This window comes from Heptranchias perlo, chromosome 13 (genome assembly GCF_035084215.1).
Source record: "Heptranchias perlo isolate sHepPer1 chromosome 13, sHepPer1.hap1, whole genome shotgun sequence".
Classification (NCBI taxonomy): domain Eukaryota; kingdom Metazoa; phylum Chordata; class Chondrichthyes; order Hexanchiformes; family Hexanchidae; genus Heptranchias; species Heptranchias perlo.
In genome coordinates, this window is record NC_090337.1 from 16,110,985 (window position 1) to 16,134,764 (window position 23,780).

The 23,780-nt window shown below is 40.4% G+C and overlaps 1 protein-coding gene across 3 annotated transcripts in view; it reads right to left on the bottom strand.

Moving 5' to 3' along the window:
* Positions 1–23,780, bottom strand: part of dipk2ab (divergent protein kinase domain 2Ab) — a 253,383-nt gene that overhangs the window by 108,235 nt on the left and 121,368 nt on the right. For all 3 annotated transcript variants that reach the window (XM_067995033.1, XM_067995034.1, XM_067995035.1), the window contains exon 3: positions 2,234–2,537. In XM_067995033.1, the coding sequence (XP_067851134.1) occupies positions 2,234–2,537 (304 nt within the window). The remainder of the gene's footprint in view (positions 1–2,233; positions 2,538–23,780) is intronic.

Genomic DNA, 23,780 nt, shown 5'->3' on the forward strand with positions numbered 1-23,780 from the left:
TCTAGTAAATCTACGCCGCACTCCCTCCAAGGCCAATATATTTTTCCTAAGGTGCAGTTGCCCAGAACTGAACACAATACTCTAGGTGTGGTCTAACCAGGACTTTGTATAGCTGTAACATAACTTCTACCTCCTTGTATTCTAGTCCCCTAGATATAAAGGCACTTTCCATCAAGAATCACTAAATAGTGATCAGGAGTAGGCATCCTTATTGTTTTTTCCTCTCCCTAGCCTAGGAGCATTGAGGTCAATTGTTGTGCAAACTGCTGCCCCAGCCAAGATAGCTAACTCAACACAGATCGAGAACTGAACATGGGAGCTTTTGGTCCTAATGGCTCAGGGATGGGCAATAAATGCTGGCCTTCCCAGCGACGCCAACATCCTTTAAACGAATTTTTAAAAAGTACTGCCATGCCTTTGTTCATTAAGCCATCAGAGGAGCTCTAATCAGATTTCTGACAGGATGCACAGACAGGTCATTGTTTGGCCCTTTTGTTTCTAAGCCCTCAATATTCAATGAGGTGATGATGTTTGATTACATTTTTTGTAATTTATTAAGATGTAATGGCAATGTTTCTAAACACAAACATGGAAGTACATTTATACTATGTACTTTACAAACAAACCAAAAATCTGATATTCCTTATTAAATTTGGTGAAAATCTACTAAAAAGTTATTTACCTATATAAACAGAATGTATTGATCAAATCTACTGAAGATTTCTCGCTAATTCATTTTCCAAAAGAGACAGAGGAGTTCTTATTGAGTTTGGTGAAAATCAGATACGAAACAAACTTAAAATGCAGGTGCCACGTCTTGGTTTCCAGACAGGATGTATGGCAATTTCCCCACAACAGTGATTTTTAAACGGATTCCACTACTTGATAACAAAAAGGCACTTCCGGAAGTTATTTTTTGGGGAGAGTGTATTCTTGGTTTTCTTCCTTTCCCCCTCAAAGTGCGAACTCTTACTAGATTACAGCTCCACAGGCAGCAACAGCCACCAGCCAAGTACTATGCACAAGTGGTAACTCTTCATGTATGAGCCTTGACATTATACAACAGATACATACACTAATCAGGTGTAGAGGGTATCACGAAGGACAATATCACACCTGAGCCTGATCCTACCTTCACCCAACATCTAAACACACGCACTTTCCAGCAGGAGTCACTGGATAGCGATTTTCCCCTTTCCAAGCACATGGGCAATAAGAATAACTAGTTCTCCAATTGCTGCCTCATCTGAGATCAGCTAACTCATCACAGACTGGGATCTTTCTGGTCAGTATGTCTTGCTCTAAAGTATTTGAACCTAAATAAATATAGAATAGCTGGATTAGAGTACAACACATTAAGGAAGTTCAGGACAGAATTCAAGCAGTTTATAGAATTCATTTGAATCTTATGACAGCCGTGTTACAGTGCCCAGTAGAATTTTATAGATCTAACTGGGGTATATTGAGTCAATGATGCAGGAATATTTTTGTTACTATTTTAATGAGAAATTACACTGGTTCCATAATTACAGACCTGCCCTGATAACCCCATTGTGCCGCAACCAATGTAATTACATATCGACTATATCAAATCATAATAATTCCTCCAATAATAGCTCCATTACCCTGCATTGATCCAACTTTGTACATTTCACTGATTTATAATAATGACGCTTATGAATATTTGGCTACAATTTACTGTCTTCTCCCACTGCGAGAAGACTCTGTGAAAGGTACTTGATTTTGCTTGATTGTGTGATTTTATTTTTTATTGGTCATTTTGGATAGGTTGGGTAAGTGTGTGTGATTACATTGTTTGTGGCACAAAGGGCAGATCTGGACAGCATCAATCTGTCCAATTTCATACCTCTCAGCTGCAATATGATGGGATCTGGTGAACAACTGCCAGTATTATGAGAAAAAAACTGTTGCATTTACAGCAAATAAATTACCAGTAATAATTCAACTCTGGAAAAGTGCATTCTTGAATGCAAGTTAAAACGTTATTCAGCATGCCAACAGAACTGCCCACATAGGTCTTTCTTTTGAATCCAACGATAAACACATCTGCAATAACCGCATCTTAAAAAGTAAACCATCACACTGAGAAATGTTTTGCCAGCTCCAGGTAACTCACAAAAAAACTGTATTAGCCACCGTTACAAGAAATCAAAAGAGGATAACAATGAATTGCAATTTATTTTTTGAACTGAGACATGAATAAAAGACTTACTTTGTTTGATTAATCTTTTGTCTGCCACGATTATGTTTTCAGCATCAATGATGATGACTTTTCCGTCCCGAGATCCAACAGCAAAGTTGTCAAAGCTGACGTCCAGGAGGTAGAGTGCAAATTCAAAATCATTGTTAGTGAGCTGTTCAGCGATTTCCAGCAGCTGCCAGGCCAAGTCTACTCGTTTTTCCCAGGGTGCATTGTAGAAACTCCAAAGTTCATTGCCTACATAATTTACAGCCACCATTCTCCCACAGGCTCCAAGGTACTTTGCAAAAGGCCATCCTTCATCTGATGGAAAACTCTGTATAGACAAGGGAAAGAAATGTTCAAATATCATCTACACATTGAAGCTTAAAATTTATAATATAGCCTACAGGCTATGTGGTTTTGCACTTTCTTACACTGCAGAGGTCGTAGGTTCAAGCTCCCATATAGTACATGTGATGCTCTCAGCTACACTCTATAACAACTGCCTTCACTATGGTATCAGAAACAGGAGTCACACATATTTCCCTTTAGGCAAGACTGACTTCTTACATGGTACAACAATGTCACGAAGAAGGCCACAGCCATTTTCACAGAGAACCAACAGAAGGAGGAGATGATAAAGAGAAAAAAAACTTAAAAATAGAATACAAATATTACAAACTCTGGAGGAGGGCAGAGTAAAGCATTTCTCATCAGTAGGCTAATTTATTTGAAGCCGATCTTCTCTAGTGATTATAAAAAGAAACCAGCTGAATTTCATAGTTTTAACAGCACAAGAAGCATCCAATCCACTCATTGTGCCTCTGCTTTAACTAGTTCTCAACTGAAACAATCGACGCTAATTCCATTATCCTCCCTTTTCGTTTATCCAATTATATTCTTCCTTTCCAAACATTTATCCAATTCCCCGAGTGCTCCTTGAATGGTACCATATTATTGGCACCTCACCCCCCCCTTTCTGTGAGAATCCTGAAGAATCCCGCACCCTTTTGGTGGGGGGATCCAGTCCACCCCTGTTCCCTTTAAATAAAAAATTATAGTCTCTGCACAATAGCCATATTACAATATCCCATTTCTAACTGCCTCATAATTTTTCTAGCGATAACCTTGAGTTTATCCTCTCTAGTTGCTGATTTTGCCAACTAGTAGAATCAATTTTTCAACATGAACCCTCTTAAAATCTTTCAGAATTTTTAAAAACTGTTGGATCTCCCTTTAACATTTGGGCTTGGGGATCGGAAATGCAATTTCAAAATTTGCATACAACACCAAATTGGGGGGTATAGGACTGTGACAAAATACAGGAAGACATTAATAAACTTGCAGAATGGGCATATAATTGGCAAATTAATTTCAATATAGATAAGTGTGAGATATTACATTTAGGTAGGAAAAATAAGGGAACCACATACTGCTTGGATAATAAGAGGCTAAATGGGTAGAGGAGCAGAGGGATCTGAGGGTACAGATACACTAAAAGTAGTGATGCAGGTTAATCAGGCTATAAAAAAAGAAAACCAAGCACTTGGGTTCATTTCTAGAGAGATAGAATTGAAAAGCAGAGAAATTATGTTAAACTTGTAGAGAATCTTGGTTAGACCACACTTAGAGTACTATGAACAATTCTGGTCTCCATATTATAAAAAAGGATATAGAGGCACTGGAGAAGGTGCAAAAAAGATTTACTAGGATGATACCAGAACCCAGAGGTTATACCTATCAGGAAAGATTGAGCAGGCTGGGGCTCTTTTCCCTAGAAAAGAGAAGACCGAGGAGTGACCTGAGAGAGGCCTTTAAGATTATGAAAGGGTTTGATAGGGTAGACGTAGAGAAGATGTTTCCACTTGCAAGGGAGACCAGAACTAGGGGCCATAAATATAAGATAGTCACTAATAAATCCAATAGGGAATTCAGGAGAAACTTCTTTACCCAGAGAGTGGTTAGAATGTGGAACTCACTACCACAATGAGTAGTTGAGGCAACTAGCATAGATGCATTTAAGGGGAAGCTAGATAAGCACACGAGGGAGAAAGGAATAGAAGGATATGCTGTTGGGTTAGATGAAGTAGGGAGGGAGGAGGCTCATGTGGAGCATAAACACCAGCATGAACCTGTTGGGCCGAATGGCCTGTTTCTGTGCTGTACATTCTATGTAACTCTATGTAACAATTTCTATTGCAGTAAAAAAGCACCAAATTTTTGCCTATTTAAATTAAGTCAAGACCTTAGTGGGGGAACTTAAATTTACAGTTAAATATTCATGCAGTTATGTTGGTTATTTTGTAACTCTCCAGGATCCTCAGTACAGCCCAGTTCATTGCTCAGGCAACTCAGATCAAGAGGAATCCTATGGCACAGACCCTTTACCTGGCAGAGTAATAGGTTTGAAAAGAGGAAAATACAAAAACTTAGCTCCAACTACCATAAGTAAACATTCCACCATAATTAAGGGCTTAAGGGAATTTGAAAAGGAAATTCTGATCAATGCAGAAACTGAAAGCCTGCATTTACAATGCAATGATGCAATAATGGAGTACCTCTTGGGCCAAAACCACATAATATGCAACGAAATAGATATCTTCTAGAATCTACAGAGAATGCCTTCAAATACATTACTCATTGCTCATAAAACCTTTTCTTCAAAGAAATCACAATCAATATATTAATATTTGTCTTGTATTAGATGCTGAATAAATAAAGTCCACTGCATTGTGCACATTGTGAACATTAAAAATGTTGATCTAATTTCAGGACTCACTGCAAATTTTCAGAAGTTATGCCACTGCGGTCTCACCTCTATATATTGGTAGAAATGGTGAGTATATCGGTTTTAGATCTTCCAAGACATGACGCCACCAGGGGATAGAAATGGGAATTTCTACATTTAAATTATAAGACTGTTTTAGTGCTCAGTAACCCTCAGCATTTCTAACCTGGAAATAGTGCAGTTCTTAGCAACTCACATACTGCTGTGCTAAATGATCTACTTGAGGCCAAACCCACAGTCACTTTTTATTGTTTGTGTGTCAGCAAGTACAGTACAAGAACACATTTGGATATTATAATGTAATGCTTAGCAGCAGTAAGAATGTTTATGTTTTAAAAAAAAACAAATTTACTGTAAATGATTTACTGTCAGTTGTTTCGTAAAAAAAATATTTGTGGCTAAATACATCACTACTTCTTTTGTTCTACAATAGTAGTCATTCCAGTTATAATTCAGTGCATAGAGGCTGTGACTAATATGCATTTTCAAGACATACACATTGCATCCTGCACCTACAGTATGTCATAAATTTCACGGGAAGTGTTCTAAGATTGCCTGTGCTAACTCCAGACCATTTATTCTATTGGTACAGCATTAGCCTGTATAAAATGTAGTGTATTTTAGAAGTAATTCATTGTGTAAAACACTTTGAGACATATTAACTTGAAAGACATTATATAAATGCAAGTGTTATTAAAACCACTTTCATTTGATCCAATTGCCTTCATTACCTGTCATAAAAGTGATTAAATCCTACATTTCAAAATCAAGCAGCACTGCTTTCATTATATACATCAATACCACTAGAAATTTATAAAATTAATCTACTAAAAATGTAAACTATTTTTCTCTTTCAGATGTTGATCAGTCTGCTGTGCATTGCTGGTATTTTCTATTCTTATTGGAATATCATGGTTTTGTTTGACTAATTTAAAAACCTGTAAAATAGCAAAGCTGGAATTCAATCTTCAAACATTTATACAACTGGACTCTTGTCTCTTTCTCCCAGTTTTGATGCAGTTGCAATATGTGTTGGTCCAGGATTATACTGCTGCTGAGTTCTTTTTGGTTTGGCAACCAATAAAGAATGTAGCACTGTTATGTCTGCCTGATCAAGCATTGTATGTAAATGAAATTAGACGTTCACTGAAACAATAGTTGAAGTTTCTATTGCGGTACAACACATTTTTTTTTGAAGAAATGTTCATTACAAACAGATAAATTAAGAGAGCATCGCTCCTATATCAAAAGAGCATCTCTCCTATATTAAGAGAACATCTCTCCTACATTAAAAGAACACAGAATCATAGATCTCTCCTACATTAAGAAAACAGATCTCCTACATTAAAAGAGTGTCTCTCCTATATTAAAAGAACATCTCTCCTACATTAAAAGAACATCTCTCCTACATTAAAAGAACATAGAATCATACATCTGTCCTATATTAAGAGAACATCTCTTCTATATTAAAAGAGCATCTCTCTTATATTAAGAGGCCATCTCTCCTATATTCCACTTTACATAAAGTGTAATGTTTAAAAAAGACTAAAGTGGAATATAAAATTGCAATCTGGTTCCTTGTCACATCAAAATTAACTACAATTAAAAATCATTTTCTGCAAAAACTAATTTGTGCAAGATGCCAGTGCAACCTTGTTTATGATGAGCTAAATTATATTTTAATAAACATAAAAGCTTATAATATCACATCGTTACAGATGCAAAATAATTTTTTTAAGATGAAAGCCAATAGTTTGCTGTGGTTTTGTCTGGCCTGGGGGAGAAGCCAAGCATTTATAACCAGCTGCAACTCTTGGGAGAAATAATCTCTCTAATTGACCTCAGGATGTACCCAAGAGAAATTACCCTCTAATTGGCCTAAGAATGTGCCTATTTACAGCAATTAAAACCTTGTGGGCTTAGGAAGACATAGCTTTACTTTAGTAACAGAATGACACATTATGAGTTACTCCTATCATTATAAAAAGCCTATCCATTGAATTACCATGAGCAACGCTGCAGGAGATTTGTTAAATACAGATATTAAAAACAAGACCTAATGCCAGAACAATTCTAACAAGACCCAATGCCAGAACAATTAGCATCCAAAATGTTAATCCAATTTTCCCCTTTACAGATGCTGACAGACTTCTGTACATTTCCAATATTTTCTGTCAAGAACAAGACAAGCATTGAATAGTGTTTAACTTAATTTTCTTTTCCAATTTAATTCATACTGCTTTTCAATATTTTTACATAAAATCACAGAATGATACAGCACAGAAACAGGCCACTTGGTATATGAAATGTGTGGTGTTTTTCTCCTCGAGCCATGTCTCTCGTGCTCGCTCTCCATATTCTTTAATGTGCCTCTTTTTCAAGCAATTATCTAATTCCCTTTTTAAAAGAATTTATGGTTTCTATTTCATAACAAATTATTGGCAGAGAATTCCATAGTCTAACCATTTTTCATGTAAATAATTTTCCCCCCTTAAATTCATACCCTCTTGTTACTGCCTCACCAACCAGTGGAAACAGTCCATCACTATTCACCTTATCATAACCCTTCATAATCTATTAGGCCACCCCCAACCTTCAAAGCTCCAATGAAAACAGCCGAACTTTTCATATACCCTTCCTGTAATGGGGTGCCAAAAACTACACACAATATTCCAACTGCAGCCTAAGATCTTGTGCAAATTCAATATTATTCGCTTGTTTTTGTGTTCCACTCCTCTAGATACAAAATCAAGAATTCCGACATTCTCCCTAATTTGATTTATTTTGCCTATGTTCTTCAATTTTAAACTGCTTTCATTAAGTTTTTTCTCCTTTACTTCATTCCTTAATTTCTTCTTCTCCATTTGTCTTTTTATTTTTAAGTTTCTTGTTGGAAGGTTTCTCCCAACTGTCAGTCTGACTTATCTGTCTTTGGGCAAATTTGAAATGAATCTTACTTTGTGGGCGACAGTTTGGAGCTTTGGGGATGGGACCAAGGGAAAGGAAAGCAGATTGAAGATGAACTCATTAAAGACTGAACTGGAAGCATTAAAAGACTCAATTTCGAAGAAATTAGCTTCTGAAAGCACTTCCAGTGGATCATTTCCCTATATCTGCATTTCTAGCAGACAATTTTCCAGAAGTGACCATTGCACAGTTCTTGGAAAGACAAAGTCTTGTCTCCATCATGAGGGCATCCAATGTGATGAGTAGGACAGACCAAAGATAGTTCTAACAACCCAAATCTGAGCATCTATGAAGCGCTGTAGGCCATCAGCAGTAGCAGAATTGTATACTAGCACAATATGTAACCCCATGAGCACATCCCTCATCACCATCAAGCCAGGATGCCAACCATGGTTCAATATGGTGTAGAAGGATGTGTGGAGAGCAGCACCAGCCATACCTTAGAATGAAGTATAAACCTAATGAAGCTACGACATCAGCCACCCAGTTGCTAAGCAGCAGGCTATGGACAGAGCTACGCAGTCCCACTTTCAATGGATCACAGCAAAGCTTTGTAGCCCATCACAAATAATTGAGAATGGTGGTGGAGAACCAGGCAACTAACAAGAGGAGGAGCCTCCATGAACATCCCCATCCTCAACCATGATGGAGCCCAGCAAGTGAGTGCAAGAGACAAGGCTGAAATGTTTGCAAGTCTTCAGCCAAAAGTGCTGAGTGGATGATCCTTCTCAGCATCATCCCGAAGTCCCCAATGTCATAAATACCAGTGTCCAGCCAATTCGGTTCATTCCATGTGTCAATACGAAGCTGCTGAGTTCACTGGACACAGCAAAGGCTATGGGCCACGATAACATTCTGGCGGTAGTGCCGAAGACCAGTGCATCAATGTTCCAGTATAGCTATGACCGAGGCATCTACCAGACGATGTAGAAGATTACCCACTAAGTACTATTCACAAAAAAAAAGAACAAATCTATCCTGGCCAATTACCGCCCTATCAGCCTCCTCATAATCATCAGTGATGAAAGGAGTCATCATTAGTGCCGTCAAGCAACACCTAATCACCAATAACCAGCTCACCGATAGTTCAAGCGGAACCCGAACTGAGCACTCAGTTCCAGACCTCATGACAGCCTTGTTCCAGAAATGGATGCAAGCGCTGAATGCCAGAGGAGAGGTGACAGTAGCTACCCTTTACATCGAGGCAGCATTCGAGTGAGTATGGCACAAAGGAGCCTTGGTGCCATACTCAGTCGATGAAAATGAAGTCAATGGGGGGTCAAAGGGAAAACCCTCCAATGGCTGGAGTCAGACCTGACTCAAAGACAATGAGAGAAAGGAAGATGGTTGTGGTCGTCAGAGGCCAGTTGTCACAGCCCCAGGACATCACTGCAGGAGTACCTCAGGAAGCATCCTCACCCAACCATTTAGTTGCTTCATAAATTCTTTTCCTTTAGTCATAATGTTCAACTGCATTCACAACTTCTCTGACAATGAAGCTGCTTATGTCAGCCTACAATAGGATCTGGATAACATCCAGACTTATGCTGGCAAGTGGCTGGTAACATTCGCATCACATAAGTGTCAGGTAATGATCATATCGAACAAGAGAAAGTCCAGCTATCTCCCCTTGACTTTCAATAGCATCAGCATTGCCATGTCCTTCACCATTAATATCCTGGGATCTCGACTGACCAAAAGCAGAACTGGACCAGCCATATTAACACAGTGGCTTCAAAAGCAGGACATAGGGTGGGTACTCTGTGGTGAGTAGCTCACCTCCTGACCTCTCAAAGCCTCTGCACCATCTATAAGGTTCAAGTCAGAAGCCCAATGGAATACTCACCACTCGCCTGGATAGGTGCAACTGCAACAACACTCAACAAACTTGACGTCAACCAAGGCAGAGCAGTTCGCTTAATTGATGCCCCTGCCACTGAACTCAATATCCACCCCCTCCATCACAGTGCACTGTGGCTGCAGTATGTACGATCTACCGGATACAATACATAAACTCAGCAAGGTTACTTCACCAGCACCTCCCTCCTCTGCAACCAAGAAGAACAAGAGCAATGTTGTGAGAACACCATCATCTCCACGTTCCCATCCAAGTCATACGTCAACCTCACTTGGACATACACCACCGTTCTTTCATTGTTGCTGGGTCAGAATCCTGGAATTCCCTACTTAACAAATTATGGAAGCACCATTATCACAAGGATTGCAGTTATTTATTTAAGGAGAAGGCCCACCATCGACTTCTCTAGGCAACTAGGGATAGGCAATAAATGCAGCCTTTCTCACATCTATAATCCATCCAAGTGGTGAATCTTCATTCTTAAGCCTTGACAGGGAGTGCTAGCAAGCTATTTTACAGTGCGTTGCATCACAGCCAAAGCTGATTTGGTCTTCCCCTGACAGCTGTACACATGCACTTCCAGCAGAGTTCAATGGATAGGTATCAACTGGAGAATGTTTTCCCTCCCTAACCCATGGATATTGAAATCAATTGTAGCACTCCTACCACTATTTGGATAAGATCAACCAACTAAGCATGGATTAGAGAGCACAAATTATATTATTTGTTCTGTATGCTGCCAAAATGAAGCTGATTTCAGGAAGAGGGCTTGTTGGATCGGCTCTGAGCATCGCAGAGGCAGGAATGGTGGTGGCAAGCTTTGTGTCACACGATTTTAGGAGTTTCACAGTTGAGCAACGCCTGGGCAGGACAAAACAAGGTTTGGAAGAGATGCAGTTGGTCAACCACACCCAAGCATTCAAATGAAGGCAGACGTGAAGCTCGCCTCTCCTCTCAAACTGAATTTAAAAGGGCACCATATCTTGGGAGAGTGTGTTCAGCGTTCAGGAAGCACGTCTGCACCACACATTAAGTGCCACAGCTGTTCAAGAGGGAGACTTGGGGTACACTGCACGGCTGGGGACAGGACGAGCCACTCATTGGGCGCGGCTATCTCGTCTAAATGGTGAATGGACAGCAAGAGGCAGCCACGACAGAATTCAACAACAGCACCAGAGCGAAGCTGGGCATGTGCATTGGACCAGCCACAGGGGGCTGCACTGGCAATTCGGGGCAAGCATACTCCACACAGTAAGTAGAACTGGGTTTGGCGCAAGAGTTCTGAGGTGCCAAGTACAGGAGTTGCCCATCTCTCGGGCAGATTTCCTTGCAGCATGTGACCTCTTGGGATCCAGGTGCATTAGTAGGCATGATGGTGCACCCAGAGTTCAGCCCTAGTGAGCGAGCTGTAGGGTTCATATGTGAAAGAATTACAGAGGAGGAGAGGAAGATTTGTCATCATTCGGGATGTCAGATAATGCCACCATGGGGGAGGGGGAACCCTTGGTGTAATATATGTTAAAAGGGTATATTCACAGGACAGCAGGGCTGGCAGGAGTAGTTTGGATTTCAGACAGGGATCTGAACCAGTGTCTTGAAGACAATGAACGATAATTTGACATTCCAGCTATCGTTCACACTCATTGCTGCCACGATCATCCAAACTCATTGCTACTGTATCTACCCTATTCGTTTCAACTCAGCAGGGGTCATTGCTAAGTTAGGCTAATGGATTCTGGTCAGATGGGGGGCAACCAAAAGCTGATGTGGGAATCAGACAGGTTTTTTGGGCGTCAGATAAAATGCAAGGACAGTTTGGTTTGTTATAAGGAAAGCTGTGAAGGTCTTTGTCGAGGTGAATAGGTTATGAACTCTCTTCTGTCCACCCACCCTCTTTTCGATTTCCAATTCCCCCACCCTCTTGAGGTGCCAAGTTGCATTGGGGTACAGTTCCACAGGTCCCAGCTGCTCTTACAGTACCCTCTCGCAAGTGGTCATTCTTTACGGTGTAAACCTAGTGGATGTTGGCACGCTATTCAACTATGAGAGCATCATATTACAACGGGCGTTCATATCAATACAGAACCCCCCTCCCGGCTGCACAAGACTTTGCCTCAGTGCTTTTGTTAATTGTAGTTCACCTTTTCTATGGGCCAAAAATATCACGATAGTCACCAATAAATCCAATAGGGAATTCCGAAGAAACTTCTTTACCCAGAGAGTGGTGAGAATGTGGAACTCACTACCACATGGAGTAGTTGAGGCGACTAGCATAGATGCATTTAAGGGAAAGCTAGATAAACACATGAGGGAGAAAGGAATACAAGGATATGCTAATAGGGTTAGATGAAGAGGGGTGTGGAGCATAAACGTGGGCTTAGACCAGTGGGCCAAATGGCCTTTCTCTGTGCTGTACATTCTATGTAATTCTTGGTGAGTGAATGCTGGAGAATAGTTAGTAAACCTCTTGTTTGAGTCATGCAAGTAATCCACTGAAGTGGGAAAACATGGCATGTTCTTTATTTTGGATCATTACATGTAGATAAGTTGAACCGAGTGAACTAAATGAATCTAATCATAACTATTGTTCTGTATGTTCACCTTACTAAGGAGTAAAGCAGCTTAAAGATTCAAAGCAAGCCTTGCCTCATCTAGTTTTAACTTGGTCTGCCTTTGGAGGGATTGAAGAAATACACAATGCAAAAGACACAAGGATCCGGTCCAGATCACAAGGGGCTGCTGTTGTTATATCCATGGGTTATGCAATCATACACATGGATAAAGGGCCGTGTGAGAGTACTCCCATAAAAATAAGACACTGAGACCGCTTAAGGGGTCGACTGATACCACTGAACGCAAGAAGGTATCTGCGATAGACCCGAATTACTGACAGTTCCATTGAATAGTCCTGCAGGAAGTACGGCAATATCATCTGGAATGAAAGGTGGGGGTGAAGAATATGGATAATAAAAAGAGAATGATAACTTGGAGCTTTCTCCAAGGAAACGAGGAACTTCACAGCACCCTTTCTTCCTGAAGCTTTATCTGCCTAAAGAGATTAGTTAAATTGAGAAATTCCATTGCATTGCAAACTGTTATGGCATATTAAAAGAAGATTGCTTAAATGGTACAAGTAACCCTTTCTTGTTCCATAGTTTCTTCTTGCCTGCCGCATCCTAATGGATCTTCACAGCTGTGGTAGTTCGCCAGCAGCTGGCTTTCTTACATGTTTTAATTCATCACTCTCACCCACCTCTGTATTCTTGGTCTAAAATTACCAGAAGCTGAAAACCACATTCAATGTTCTGTTTGTGAATAAAAGCTCATAATTTATAAGCATGTGTTCTTTCCCTCCAATTATCATAGAATGATACAGCACAAAAGGCCGTTCGGCCCACCATGCCTGTGCCGGCTCTTTGAAAGTGTTATCCAGTTAATCCCACTCCCCTGCTCTTGCCCAAAGCCCTGCAAATTTTTCCCCTTCAAGTATTTTTCCAATTCCCTTTTGAAAGTTACAGTACTATTGAATCTGCTTGCACCACTCTTTCAGGCACTGCATTCCAGATCAGTACAATTCGCTGTGTAAATTTTTTTTTCTCTAATGTTGCCTCTAGTTCTTTTATTATAGAAATGGCTTTCCTGATATTTCATCATGAAATCTATACAGAAAATTTAAACAAGCTTTCCTGACACACCTTGTTATCTTATCATCCAGCACCTTGGGTATATACTATACATATTTTTTTCAAATCCTGATCTTCTAAGCCAATAAGGGAAAAGGCTGTAGAAGAAGAAGAAAGAATTGCAAGAGGGGTAAAAGATCAACTTAGTGAAGGGAAGACAGAAAGGATGTTTCCTACACAGAGGTAAGAGCAAAATAGATTTAAAGACAGAATCAAAGATTAGCCTATCTTAGATTACAGAAAAATACATATACGTTACAACACGGGAACAGTTGGCAAAAAGTCTGTGTTGGCATCTACCCTACACGTAAATAAATAGTCCTAAGCACATTTACTTGCCCTGTTCCCATATTCTTTCATCCCATTATCCTTCATCACTTATCCAATCTAATCTTGAATGTTGGCATAGTTAATGCCTCAACCATTAACCCTGGAAGTGAACTCCACAGCCTCACAACTCTCTGTGTTCAGAAGTTTCTCCTGCCCTCTGTTATAAATCTCTTACATTTAATCTTGTATTACGACCCTTCTTCAAGACCCCTCATTTACTCAAAACCGTCTATTTCTATCTACCATGTCTCCGCCATTCATAATTGTAAACACCTCTATCATATCACCCTGTAATCTGTGCTGTTCCAACAAAAACATTCCAAATTTACAAGTCTTTCTTTTATTTTGTATTTCCCCAAACAAGGCAGCATGCTAGTGAATCTGCATTGTACCTTCTCTAAAGCCTCAACATCTTTCCTATAGTGTGGGGCACAATATTGCACACACACACCTGTAACTAGGTCTTAAGGTTTTATATAGATTCAGCATTACCTCTTGGCTTTTATATTCTATACCTTTTATAGAATGGCTTCTTTTCCCGCTCCCACGCCATTACCTCTGGAGTCCCCCAAGGATCTATCCTTGACCCCCTCCTATTTCTCATCTACATGATGCCCCTCGCCGAAAACACGTCAGGTTCCACGTGTACGCTGACGACACCCAACTCTACCTTGCCACCACCTCCCTCGACCCCTCCACTCCCTCTGATTTGTCACACTGCTTGTCTGATATCCAGTACTGAATGAGCAAATGTTTCCTCCAACTAAACATTGGGAAGGCTGAAGCCATTGTCTTCGGTCCCTGCCACAAACTCCATTCTCTAGCCACCGATTCCATCACTCTCCCTGGTCACTGTCTCAGGTTGAACTACATCGTTCGCAACCTCGGTGTCCTATTTGACCCTGAGATGAGCTTCCGTCCACATATCCGCTCCTTCACCACGACCGCCTACTTCCACCGCTGTAACATCTCCGCCCCTGCCTCACCTCATCTGTTGCTGAAACACTCATCCATGCCTTTGTTACCTCTAGACTTGACTATTCCAATGCTCTCCTGACCGGCCTCCCATCTTCCATAAACTTGAGCTCATCCAAAACTCTGCTGCCCATATCCTAACTCACACCAAGTCCCGTTCACCTATCACCCCTGTGCTCCCTGACCTACATTACTCCCGGTCTGGCAACGCCTCGATTTAAAAATTCTCATCCTTGTTTTCAAATCCCTCTATGGCCTCGCCCCTCCCTGTCTCTGTAATCTCCTCCAGCCCTACTACTCTCCGAGATATCTGAGCTCCTCCAATTCTTGCCTCTTGCGCATCCCTGATTTTAATCACTCCACCAATGGCGGCCGTGCCTTCAGCTCCTTAAGCCCCAAGCTCTGGCATTCCCTCCCTAAACCTCTCCGCTTCCTTTAAGAAATTCCTTAAAACCTACCTCTTTGACCAAGCTTTTGGTCACCTGCCCTAATATCTCCTTATGAAGCTCGGTGTCAAATTTTGTTTGATGAACGCTCCTGTGAAGCGCCTTGAGACGTTTTACATCAAAGGTGCTACATGAATGCAAGTAGTTGTTATTGTTATGATAAAACCTAGAATTTCATTAGGTTTTTTTACATATTTATCAACCTTTAATATCCACTGAACCTGTACCTCCAATTCCTCTGCTCTTCCACAGCACCAAGTCTACTTCCGTTCAAAGAATAATTCCTGCTTTTTTTTTATAATCAAAATGTATCACCTCATACATACTAAAATTGAATTCCATTTACCACTTTTTAGCCCATTCCCCCATTTATCAATATGCCTTTGCAGCTTCCTTTGGTCTTCTAAAGAATTAATTATACCTCCTATTTTGGTATCATTTGCAAATTTTGACAACACTCCCTCTAGGCCTATATCCAAATCATTGATATATACAAGTGAACAGAAGTGGCTACAGAACTGAGCCCTGTGGGACATCATTATCTACTTACGACCATTCTGAAAAACTGCCCTTAACTCCTCCTCTGTTATCGCCTTTCTAACCCATTTTCGGTCCATTTTAAATTAATCATATGAAATTAGTCAATCAAATACACAGGTCAAATGAGACAGTCTGGCACACTTACTGAACTTTAATGGACAATGATATAAGAATATTTTGTTTCAACTTGCTACACACTTGTCACTTGCCCATGATACATGGACAAACTACAGTGAAATTCACTGGGCCATTCACTTAGACCCAATTGATCGATAAACCAAATTTGAAGTGAAGAATTGGCTTTTCATTTAAGATTACTTTAGTTCCTCTGTAATGTCATACTGGATGATTTTTCTCAGCATTGCAAGTAACTATTATATGACTGCAACCATATGATGGAGTCTAGAACTGAATCAAATAGTTCTATTGTATTAATGTCACAGTGTTTGCTTAAGAAATGCCATCTAATAAATTTACATTAAAAACTGAAAACCACAAAAATACGGAAGGAACAAAACAAAAGAACATCATAACTGTGATAGCCCTTTGTATTTAAAAGATTGTGGCACAAAAGGGAAAGATAACTAACTGAACCCTGCTGTCCTTCCAAGTTCTTTCCTGTTACACATGTACATTTAAACCAGTAATGAAGTGACACAAGTGTTATGTCATTCATTCATTTTTTTAATAATTGATTTGCAGAAATTATAGCTCCACGTAAAGAATGCAATTTCATCTATCACATTTTAATCTGCTTGAATTGAGTCACTGACCAAACAGCTTTTACAATTAAAAATATCAGCAAGGAAATTTAAAAATCTGTAAAATGACTGACAAGGGAAACTTAATGAGATGCAATAACCTCTCCCAGCAGGAGGTTAAAAAGAAAATTAATTATAGTACATTTAAGAATTACATCTGTTACACATGCATATGATTCACAGAATGTCAAAGGGATACAAAACATCTCCATAGTAAAGCAATAAGGCAGTAGTACAACATGAAATCAATTTTGTACTCCCCGGGAAGCATTTTGATTCACTCTCAATATACTCTCCATTTACAGTAGTAAACAGACTTAATGCCCAAAATTACCCACCGTGATCAATATAATTCATAAAAATACCTCTAGAAATACTCAAAAAGTATTTATAAAGGCTGAGGCTACTTGCATTAAGCTTAAGTGCATATAGTAGATACTGAAGTTTGACGGCAGTCTACTCCAGTAAACTAAAGGTACAAACACAGTTGGTTCAAAACCAACTAATATTTCAGGACACAACATATGGTATTTAGAAATAAGTTATAATAACCACCAGAGCAACAATGGAAACTAGGCCCCAGGCATGAATTGAATTTAACATCTGAACGAGAGAGGGAGAGAGAGAGAGAGAGACGGGGAAGAATGAGAGGGACAGGTAAAAGGGAGAGAGAGAGAGAGACAGAGAAGAGAGAGAGAAGAAACAGTGAAAAGAGAGAGACAGGAAGACAGAGAGGAAATAAGTACAGTAAAAGGCAGACAGTTTCTTTCCTCATTCTAATTTGATCTCTCTATTTGGAAAAGAGCAAAGTGAACTGTGAAAGCAAATAAAGCCTTTTCGAGGGAAACAAATAGGATGAGAGTATAGGAGGAAAACCGGTCATTGGTGAGGAGGCCTCTTGCCTTTTGGCTCATATAATCCAGGAGATCGAATGGGAATGGAGAGCAGTGAATGGAGGGTTAAGGGTAAAGTGAGTTACAGTGGAGCAAGGGGGAGGGAAGGGGAAGGGAGGATACAGGGGCTGAGTGAGTAGTTCAAAAGGGGAAGAGGTAGGATTAGTGGTAGGAGTATGGTGGTTGTAAGACAGGGAATGGTTAGGGGAAAGTGAAGGGATTTGAGACTCGATGGGAACATGGAGTTGGAAGAAGCATGAGTAGATGGGGGAGGGGATGGAAAGAGAGCCATTGAAAGGCACATTTTCCTGCAACCCCCACCCCATTCCCTTCTACATTATGACATACCACGTCTCACTCGAAAAGGAAGAAAAAAAGAGAAGCAAATTTTTTTAAAATTATTCATTCATGGGGTGTGGGCGTCGCTGGCGAGGCCGGCATTTATTGCCCATCCGTAACTGCCCTTGAGAAGGTGGTGGTGAGCCGCCTTCTTGAACCGCTGCAGTCCGTATGGTGAAGGTTCTCCCACAGTGCTGTTAGGAAGGGAGTTCCAGGATTTTGACCCAGTGACGATGAAGGAACGGCGATATATTCCCAAGTCAGGATGGTGTGTGACTTGGAGGGGAACGTGCAGGTGGTGGTGTTCCCATGTACCTGCTGCTCTTGTCTTTCTAGGTGGTAGAGGTCATGGGTTTGGGAGGTGCTGTCGAAGAAGCCTTGGCGAGTTGCTGCAGTGCATCCTGTGGATGGTACTCACTGCAGCCACAGTACGCCGGTGGTGAAAGGAGTGAATGTTTAGGGTGGTGGATGGGGTGCCAGTAGAACAGAGAGAAGAAAAAAAGATGAAGAGAAAGACAGAAGCAGAAGGACACAGACAGAAAGAAACAGCAACACAAAGACAAAGAATTACATAGAATGTACAGCACAAAAACAGGACCATGCCGGTATTTATGCTCCACACGAGACTCCTGCCTCCCTACTTCATTTATCAGCATATCCTTCTATTCCTTTCTCCCTCATGTGTTTATCTAGCTACCTCTTAAATGCATCAATGCTAGTTGCCTCAACTATTCCTTGTAGTGGCGAGTTCCACATTCCAACCACTCTCAGGGTAAAAAAGTTTCTCCTGAATTCCCTATTGGATTTATTAGTGACTATCTTATATTTGTGGCCCCTAATTCTGGACATCAGAGACAGATAAGATTAACTAGTATCTCTAATACCAATCGTAACAGATTGAAGAACTGTAAGGTGGTATTGTTGTTTTTTTCCTTAAAGTACATTAGCAAAGCTAATTATTACAAAATTAGTCATTTATTGAAGAACTGTACATCTACTTTAAAAATAATTTTACCAGCTACTTGTTGTTGAAATCTAACATAAGTAAAATCAGTTTCAAACCTAACCCCAACAAATTCTAGGTAAGTAAACTAGAGATATAATTATGTTAAAAAGTAGAAGGAAGTAACAGTTAACGTGAAAAGGAGAATTTCAGAACATTTAAACCTTCAATTCATCACTGTTGCACATAAAGCTATAAGATTTGAATAAAAAAGAACGGCAACATTAGTTTTTATTATCTTCAAATAATACTTCCTCCACTGAAAGTATGACTGTCCTGAGCTAAATTAAATGGCATTCAGCATAGCAAGTGCTTTGCTAAATTTTCCACCACAATAGATGGAGTACTGAATTCTTGTTTCCTTCCCTAAATTCCACATGCCTCTTCCATACATTGGGCCAGAAATTGCTGTGAGCGGCGAAAGACATGCACTCGCCGCTCCTTAGATACTAACTTAACCATATTGTATCGTGGTCTTTACTGCAGGAACTTCTTCTAATGGGAACCTGAAAACAGTCTAGCGTTGACTCCCGCGAACCTAGCACCTACGTGGGCAACGAGAGGATCTCTCTCTCCCCCCAACCAATCAGATCCTTGACAAGCCGCGAGGAGTCAAAACCATGAAATGCAAACTACAATAGTAAAATCAATTGTAAAAACAATTAGAGAAAGCAAAATAAAGAGTGTAAGAAATATTGAATTAAAAGACAGATTAAAAAAAGACAAAGAGAAACATTTTTTAAAAATCTTAAATTTTTTTTGAATGTCCAACAACTATTAAAATCGCAATGAATGAGACTCCACAGTTTTAAAATTAAATTTTCAGTGCCCGAAAGGTTATTTGGCAGTCATTAATCCTTAATACTATGCTGCTAAAACTTAGTTTAGACCTAAAAAATTCAGAGTACCTCTTTTGTGGTGAGATTAATTCGTTTCCAGCTAGGCAGGAGAGCAAGTTGCCGCTGGTCCATTAATTGCAGCCAGCAAGGTCCCTTTAACGGAAAGCTTTCAAATCACGAGCAAACCAGGAAGAGCAAGTTCCGGATTTCTGCGTTTGACTGCGCATGTGCAGTGGCCAGAACTTGCTTTTCAATTTCGCTATTAACAACGGAGAGCGCTGTTAGGCTCACCGTTATTTTAAAAGCAATTTCTGGCCCATTATGATTTCAAGGAAAGTAAATAATTGAATTTACGTTGCAATCGAAGTTTAAAATCAAGTCTTTTGTGTACACACATTATTGCTTGTGTCAATGATAGCAAGTTGCCAATGCTTGCAGGGGAATTGACAGACAAGTTTGTCACACTACATATTATAATAAAGATATTTAGCCTACACCCAATGAATGGGCAGAGAAGTTTGAAAATTCTCAAATTATGAAGCTACTTCTTGATTTCTTTAACAAAAAGAAATATTATCCCTTTTAAAATAGTGAAGTATAATAATATTAAAGTAATAATCCGAAAAATACATTCCAGCTGAAATCGTGAGTGTTAGCAGCAATGGAGCCTCAGTAAAGATATATGGGCAATGTGAGACCCCATTCCATATACTATTTACAACTTATTCTCCAGATGCTTATTATAGCAAGTGTACAGAGATTGCCGCCAGGGACCCGAAGGAATGGTCACCAGCACTCAGATATGTGGGTGGTGGGTGAGTGGGGCGGAGGAGGGGACGCCTATGGTTTCCTTGTGGGGCTCGGGAACATGGGAACAGGAGTAGGCCATTTAGCCCCTCGAGCCTGTTCCGCCATTCCAATGAGATGATGGCTGAGATGATAACTTCATATGCCCGCCTTAGCTCCATATCCCATAATACACTGGTTAGGCCACTGAGAATCCCTACATGGTCAGTTTTCGGTAAAATATTAAAATGTCTACGTGGCAAAGAAGCAGAATGCAAAATGGTTAGAAAGGGTTAATTAGTTAGTAACTGAGATTGATACAAGTGGCCTGGCCCTCCTGCTGGGCCATATGTTTGCTTAGTCAGCAGGCCTGCATTGTCTTATCAATGATAGGTCTTTGATGTGAGTCAAGGACTGGTCTGAATGTCTCCATGTTTATGGCAGATCAATATAGGTAACGAGCTTAGCCAAAGTTGAAAGACATTCCAGGTTGGGAGATAAGGAACAGAAGGAACAGGGAAGAACATTCTAAGTTGGAAAGTGAGGAAGTTATTCCCTTTGATGTCTAACAGCAACATGATCAGCACATGGACGATTTATGATTGGCCGGAAATAATGTAACCTCGCATGGCAACCTGTGCCCGGCTTATGATTGGTGTTGACCCTCGTTAAGTATGTTCCAACCCCTATTCATCTGTATAAAAACGTGTGGATTTCTGTATGTTGTTGTTCTTGCTCTGCCAGCATAGAGGGACTCTATCAGGAGTCCAAATCAATGCTGCAGACTAAGAACCCTGCTATTAAAGATGTGTTGAACTTTAAAATGTATTCGACTTCAGTTATTACTGAACCAGACTGAGGGGAAAGAATCCGGATCATCACCACAGCTGGAGTACTGTGTGCAGTTCTGGTCGCCACACTACAGGAAGGATGTGATCGCTTTGGAGAGGGTGCAGAGGAGATTCACCAGGATGTTACCAGGGCTGGAGCACTTCAGCTATGAAGAGAGACTGGGAAGATTGGGTTTGTTTTCCTTGGAGCAGAGGAGGCTGAGGGGGGACATGATTGAGGTGTACAAAATTATGAGGGGCACAGATAGGATGGATACTAAGGAGCTTTTTTCCATTCGTTGAGGGTTCCATAACAAGGGGACATAGATTCAAGGTAAAAGGCGGGAGGTTTAGAGGGGATTTGAGAAAGAACTTTTTCACCCAGAGGGTGGTTGGAGTCTGGAACTCACTGTCTGAAAGGGTTGTGGAGGCAGGAACCCTCACAACATTCAAGAAGCATTTGGATGAGCACTTGAAATGCCATAGCATACAAGGCTACGGACCAAATGCTGGAATATGGGATTAGAGTAGACAGGGCTGATGGCCGGCGCGGACACGATGGGCCGAAGGGCCTCTATCCGTGCTGTATAACTCTATGACTCTATGACTCTAATACCTTTGGTTAACAAAAATCTAGCAATCGCAGATTTAAAATTAACAATTGAACTAGCATTAACTGCCATTTGCGGAAGAGAATTCCAAACTTCTACCATCCTTTGCATGTAGAAGCGATTCCTAACTTCACTCCTGAAAGTCCTGGCTCTAATTTTTAGGCTATGTCCCCATGTCCCCAGCCGAAATAGTTTCTTTCTATCTACCCTATCAGTTGCCCTTAATATCTTGAAAACTTGAATCAAATCACCCTTTAATCTTCTAAATTCCAGGAAATGCAAGTCTGGTTTGTGTAATCTCGCCTCGTAATTTAACCCTTGGAGTCCAGGTATCACTCTAGTAAATCTACGCTGCACTCTCTCCAAGGCTAATATATCCTTCCTAAAGTGTGGTGCCCAGAACTGAACACAGCACTCCAGGTGTGGTCTAACCAGGGCTTTGTATAGCTGTAGCATAACTTCCATCCCCTTGAATTCTAGTTCTCTAGAAATAATGGCCCGCATTCCATTAGCCTTTTTGATTATTTTCTGTACCTGTTCATGACATTTTAATGATCTATGCACATGGACCACTAAGTCTCTTTGGACCTCCGCTGTTTCGAGCTTTTCACCATTTAAAAAGTACTCTGATCTATCCTTTTTAGGTCCAAAGTGGATGACCTCACACTTGACTACACTGAAATCCATTTGCCTCAGTTTTGCCTATTCACTTAATCTATTAATATCTCTCTGTAATGTTATGCTTCCATCTACACTGCTTACAATGCTGTTCTTTGTGTCAGCAGCAAACTTGGATATGTGGCTCTCTATCCCATCATCTAAGTCATTAATAAATACAGTGAATAGTTGAGGCCTCAACACAAATCCCTGTGGGACACCACTAGTCACATCCTGCCAATTTGACGGAGGAACACTTCCGCTCCTCCTGACCGACAAGGAAGCAAAAAAAATCCCATTCACACAACATTTGGGGCTTCTTCTAGCCCCATCTCCTCTTGTCGCAAGGTTGGCCTGATGGGGAAGCCATGACTGCTTTCCTGTGCAGACCTCGGGTTAAAATTGCAGTCAGGCCCCGATGATGTCATCGGAGCCCGATCTGCATATTTAAAGAACGACCTCGCCCGTTTCCAGCGTGTGTTTCCATCAAAAGAGCAGGTTAAAATTACAACCAGCAGGAAACCAGTGGGATTGGTGGGCAGTAAGTCGCTGCGGCCATTTTAACTGCCTACATGCCCGGTTTCTGAAGGGGTACAGGGTTAAAAGTCAGCCCTTATGAGTTCATTAGACAAACGGGTTGAAAGAGTCTCTACAAAATTACATTTCTACATTCTCGATTTAGTAAAATTGTCAAATATATTTGCAGAAAACAATCTGCGCTAGCAGTAAAGATGGCTTAAGGTATTTAGCCAGCATCATGGAAAACATCTCCCGTGTAGTAAGACTAAAAATTGTATAAAGCAGGTTTCCCAATTCTCTTGCAAACATTGGCAACTTGCCACCATTGACAGAGGCAATGATATACATGTACAATTCTGGCTGTTGTATCACAGAGAGAAAAAATGTAGAGGAGGGCAACTAAATGGATACTGAAGATTAGGCACTCGAACTACAAATAGAGCCTAAAAAGGCCAGGATTTATTACACTGAAGAAAGGAAGACTTGGAAAACTTTGATAAAGTCTCCCACAAGACTCTAAGAGGCATTGATAAACTAAAACTTGATAAATTATTTTACTGAACTATAAACTCAGCCACATACTCATGCTGAGAAAAGGGAAAGTGAAAAGAATTTAGATTTAACTATTGCACATATTTAAGATAGAAAGGGAGAGATAATTGATAAACCAAACTTAGAGAGGATAAAACCCCTGGTCCGGATGGATTGTATCCACGCATATTAAAAGAAGTTAGAGAAGCGATAGCAGAGGC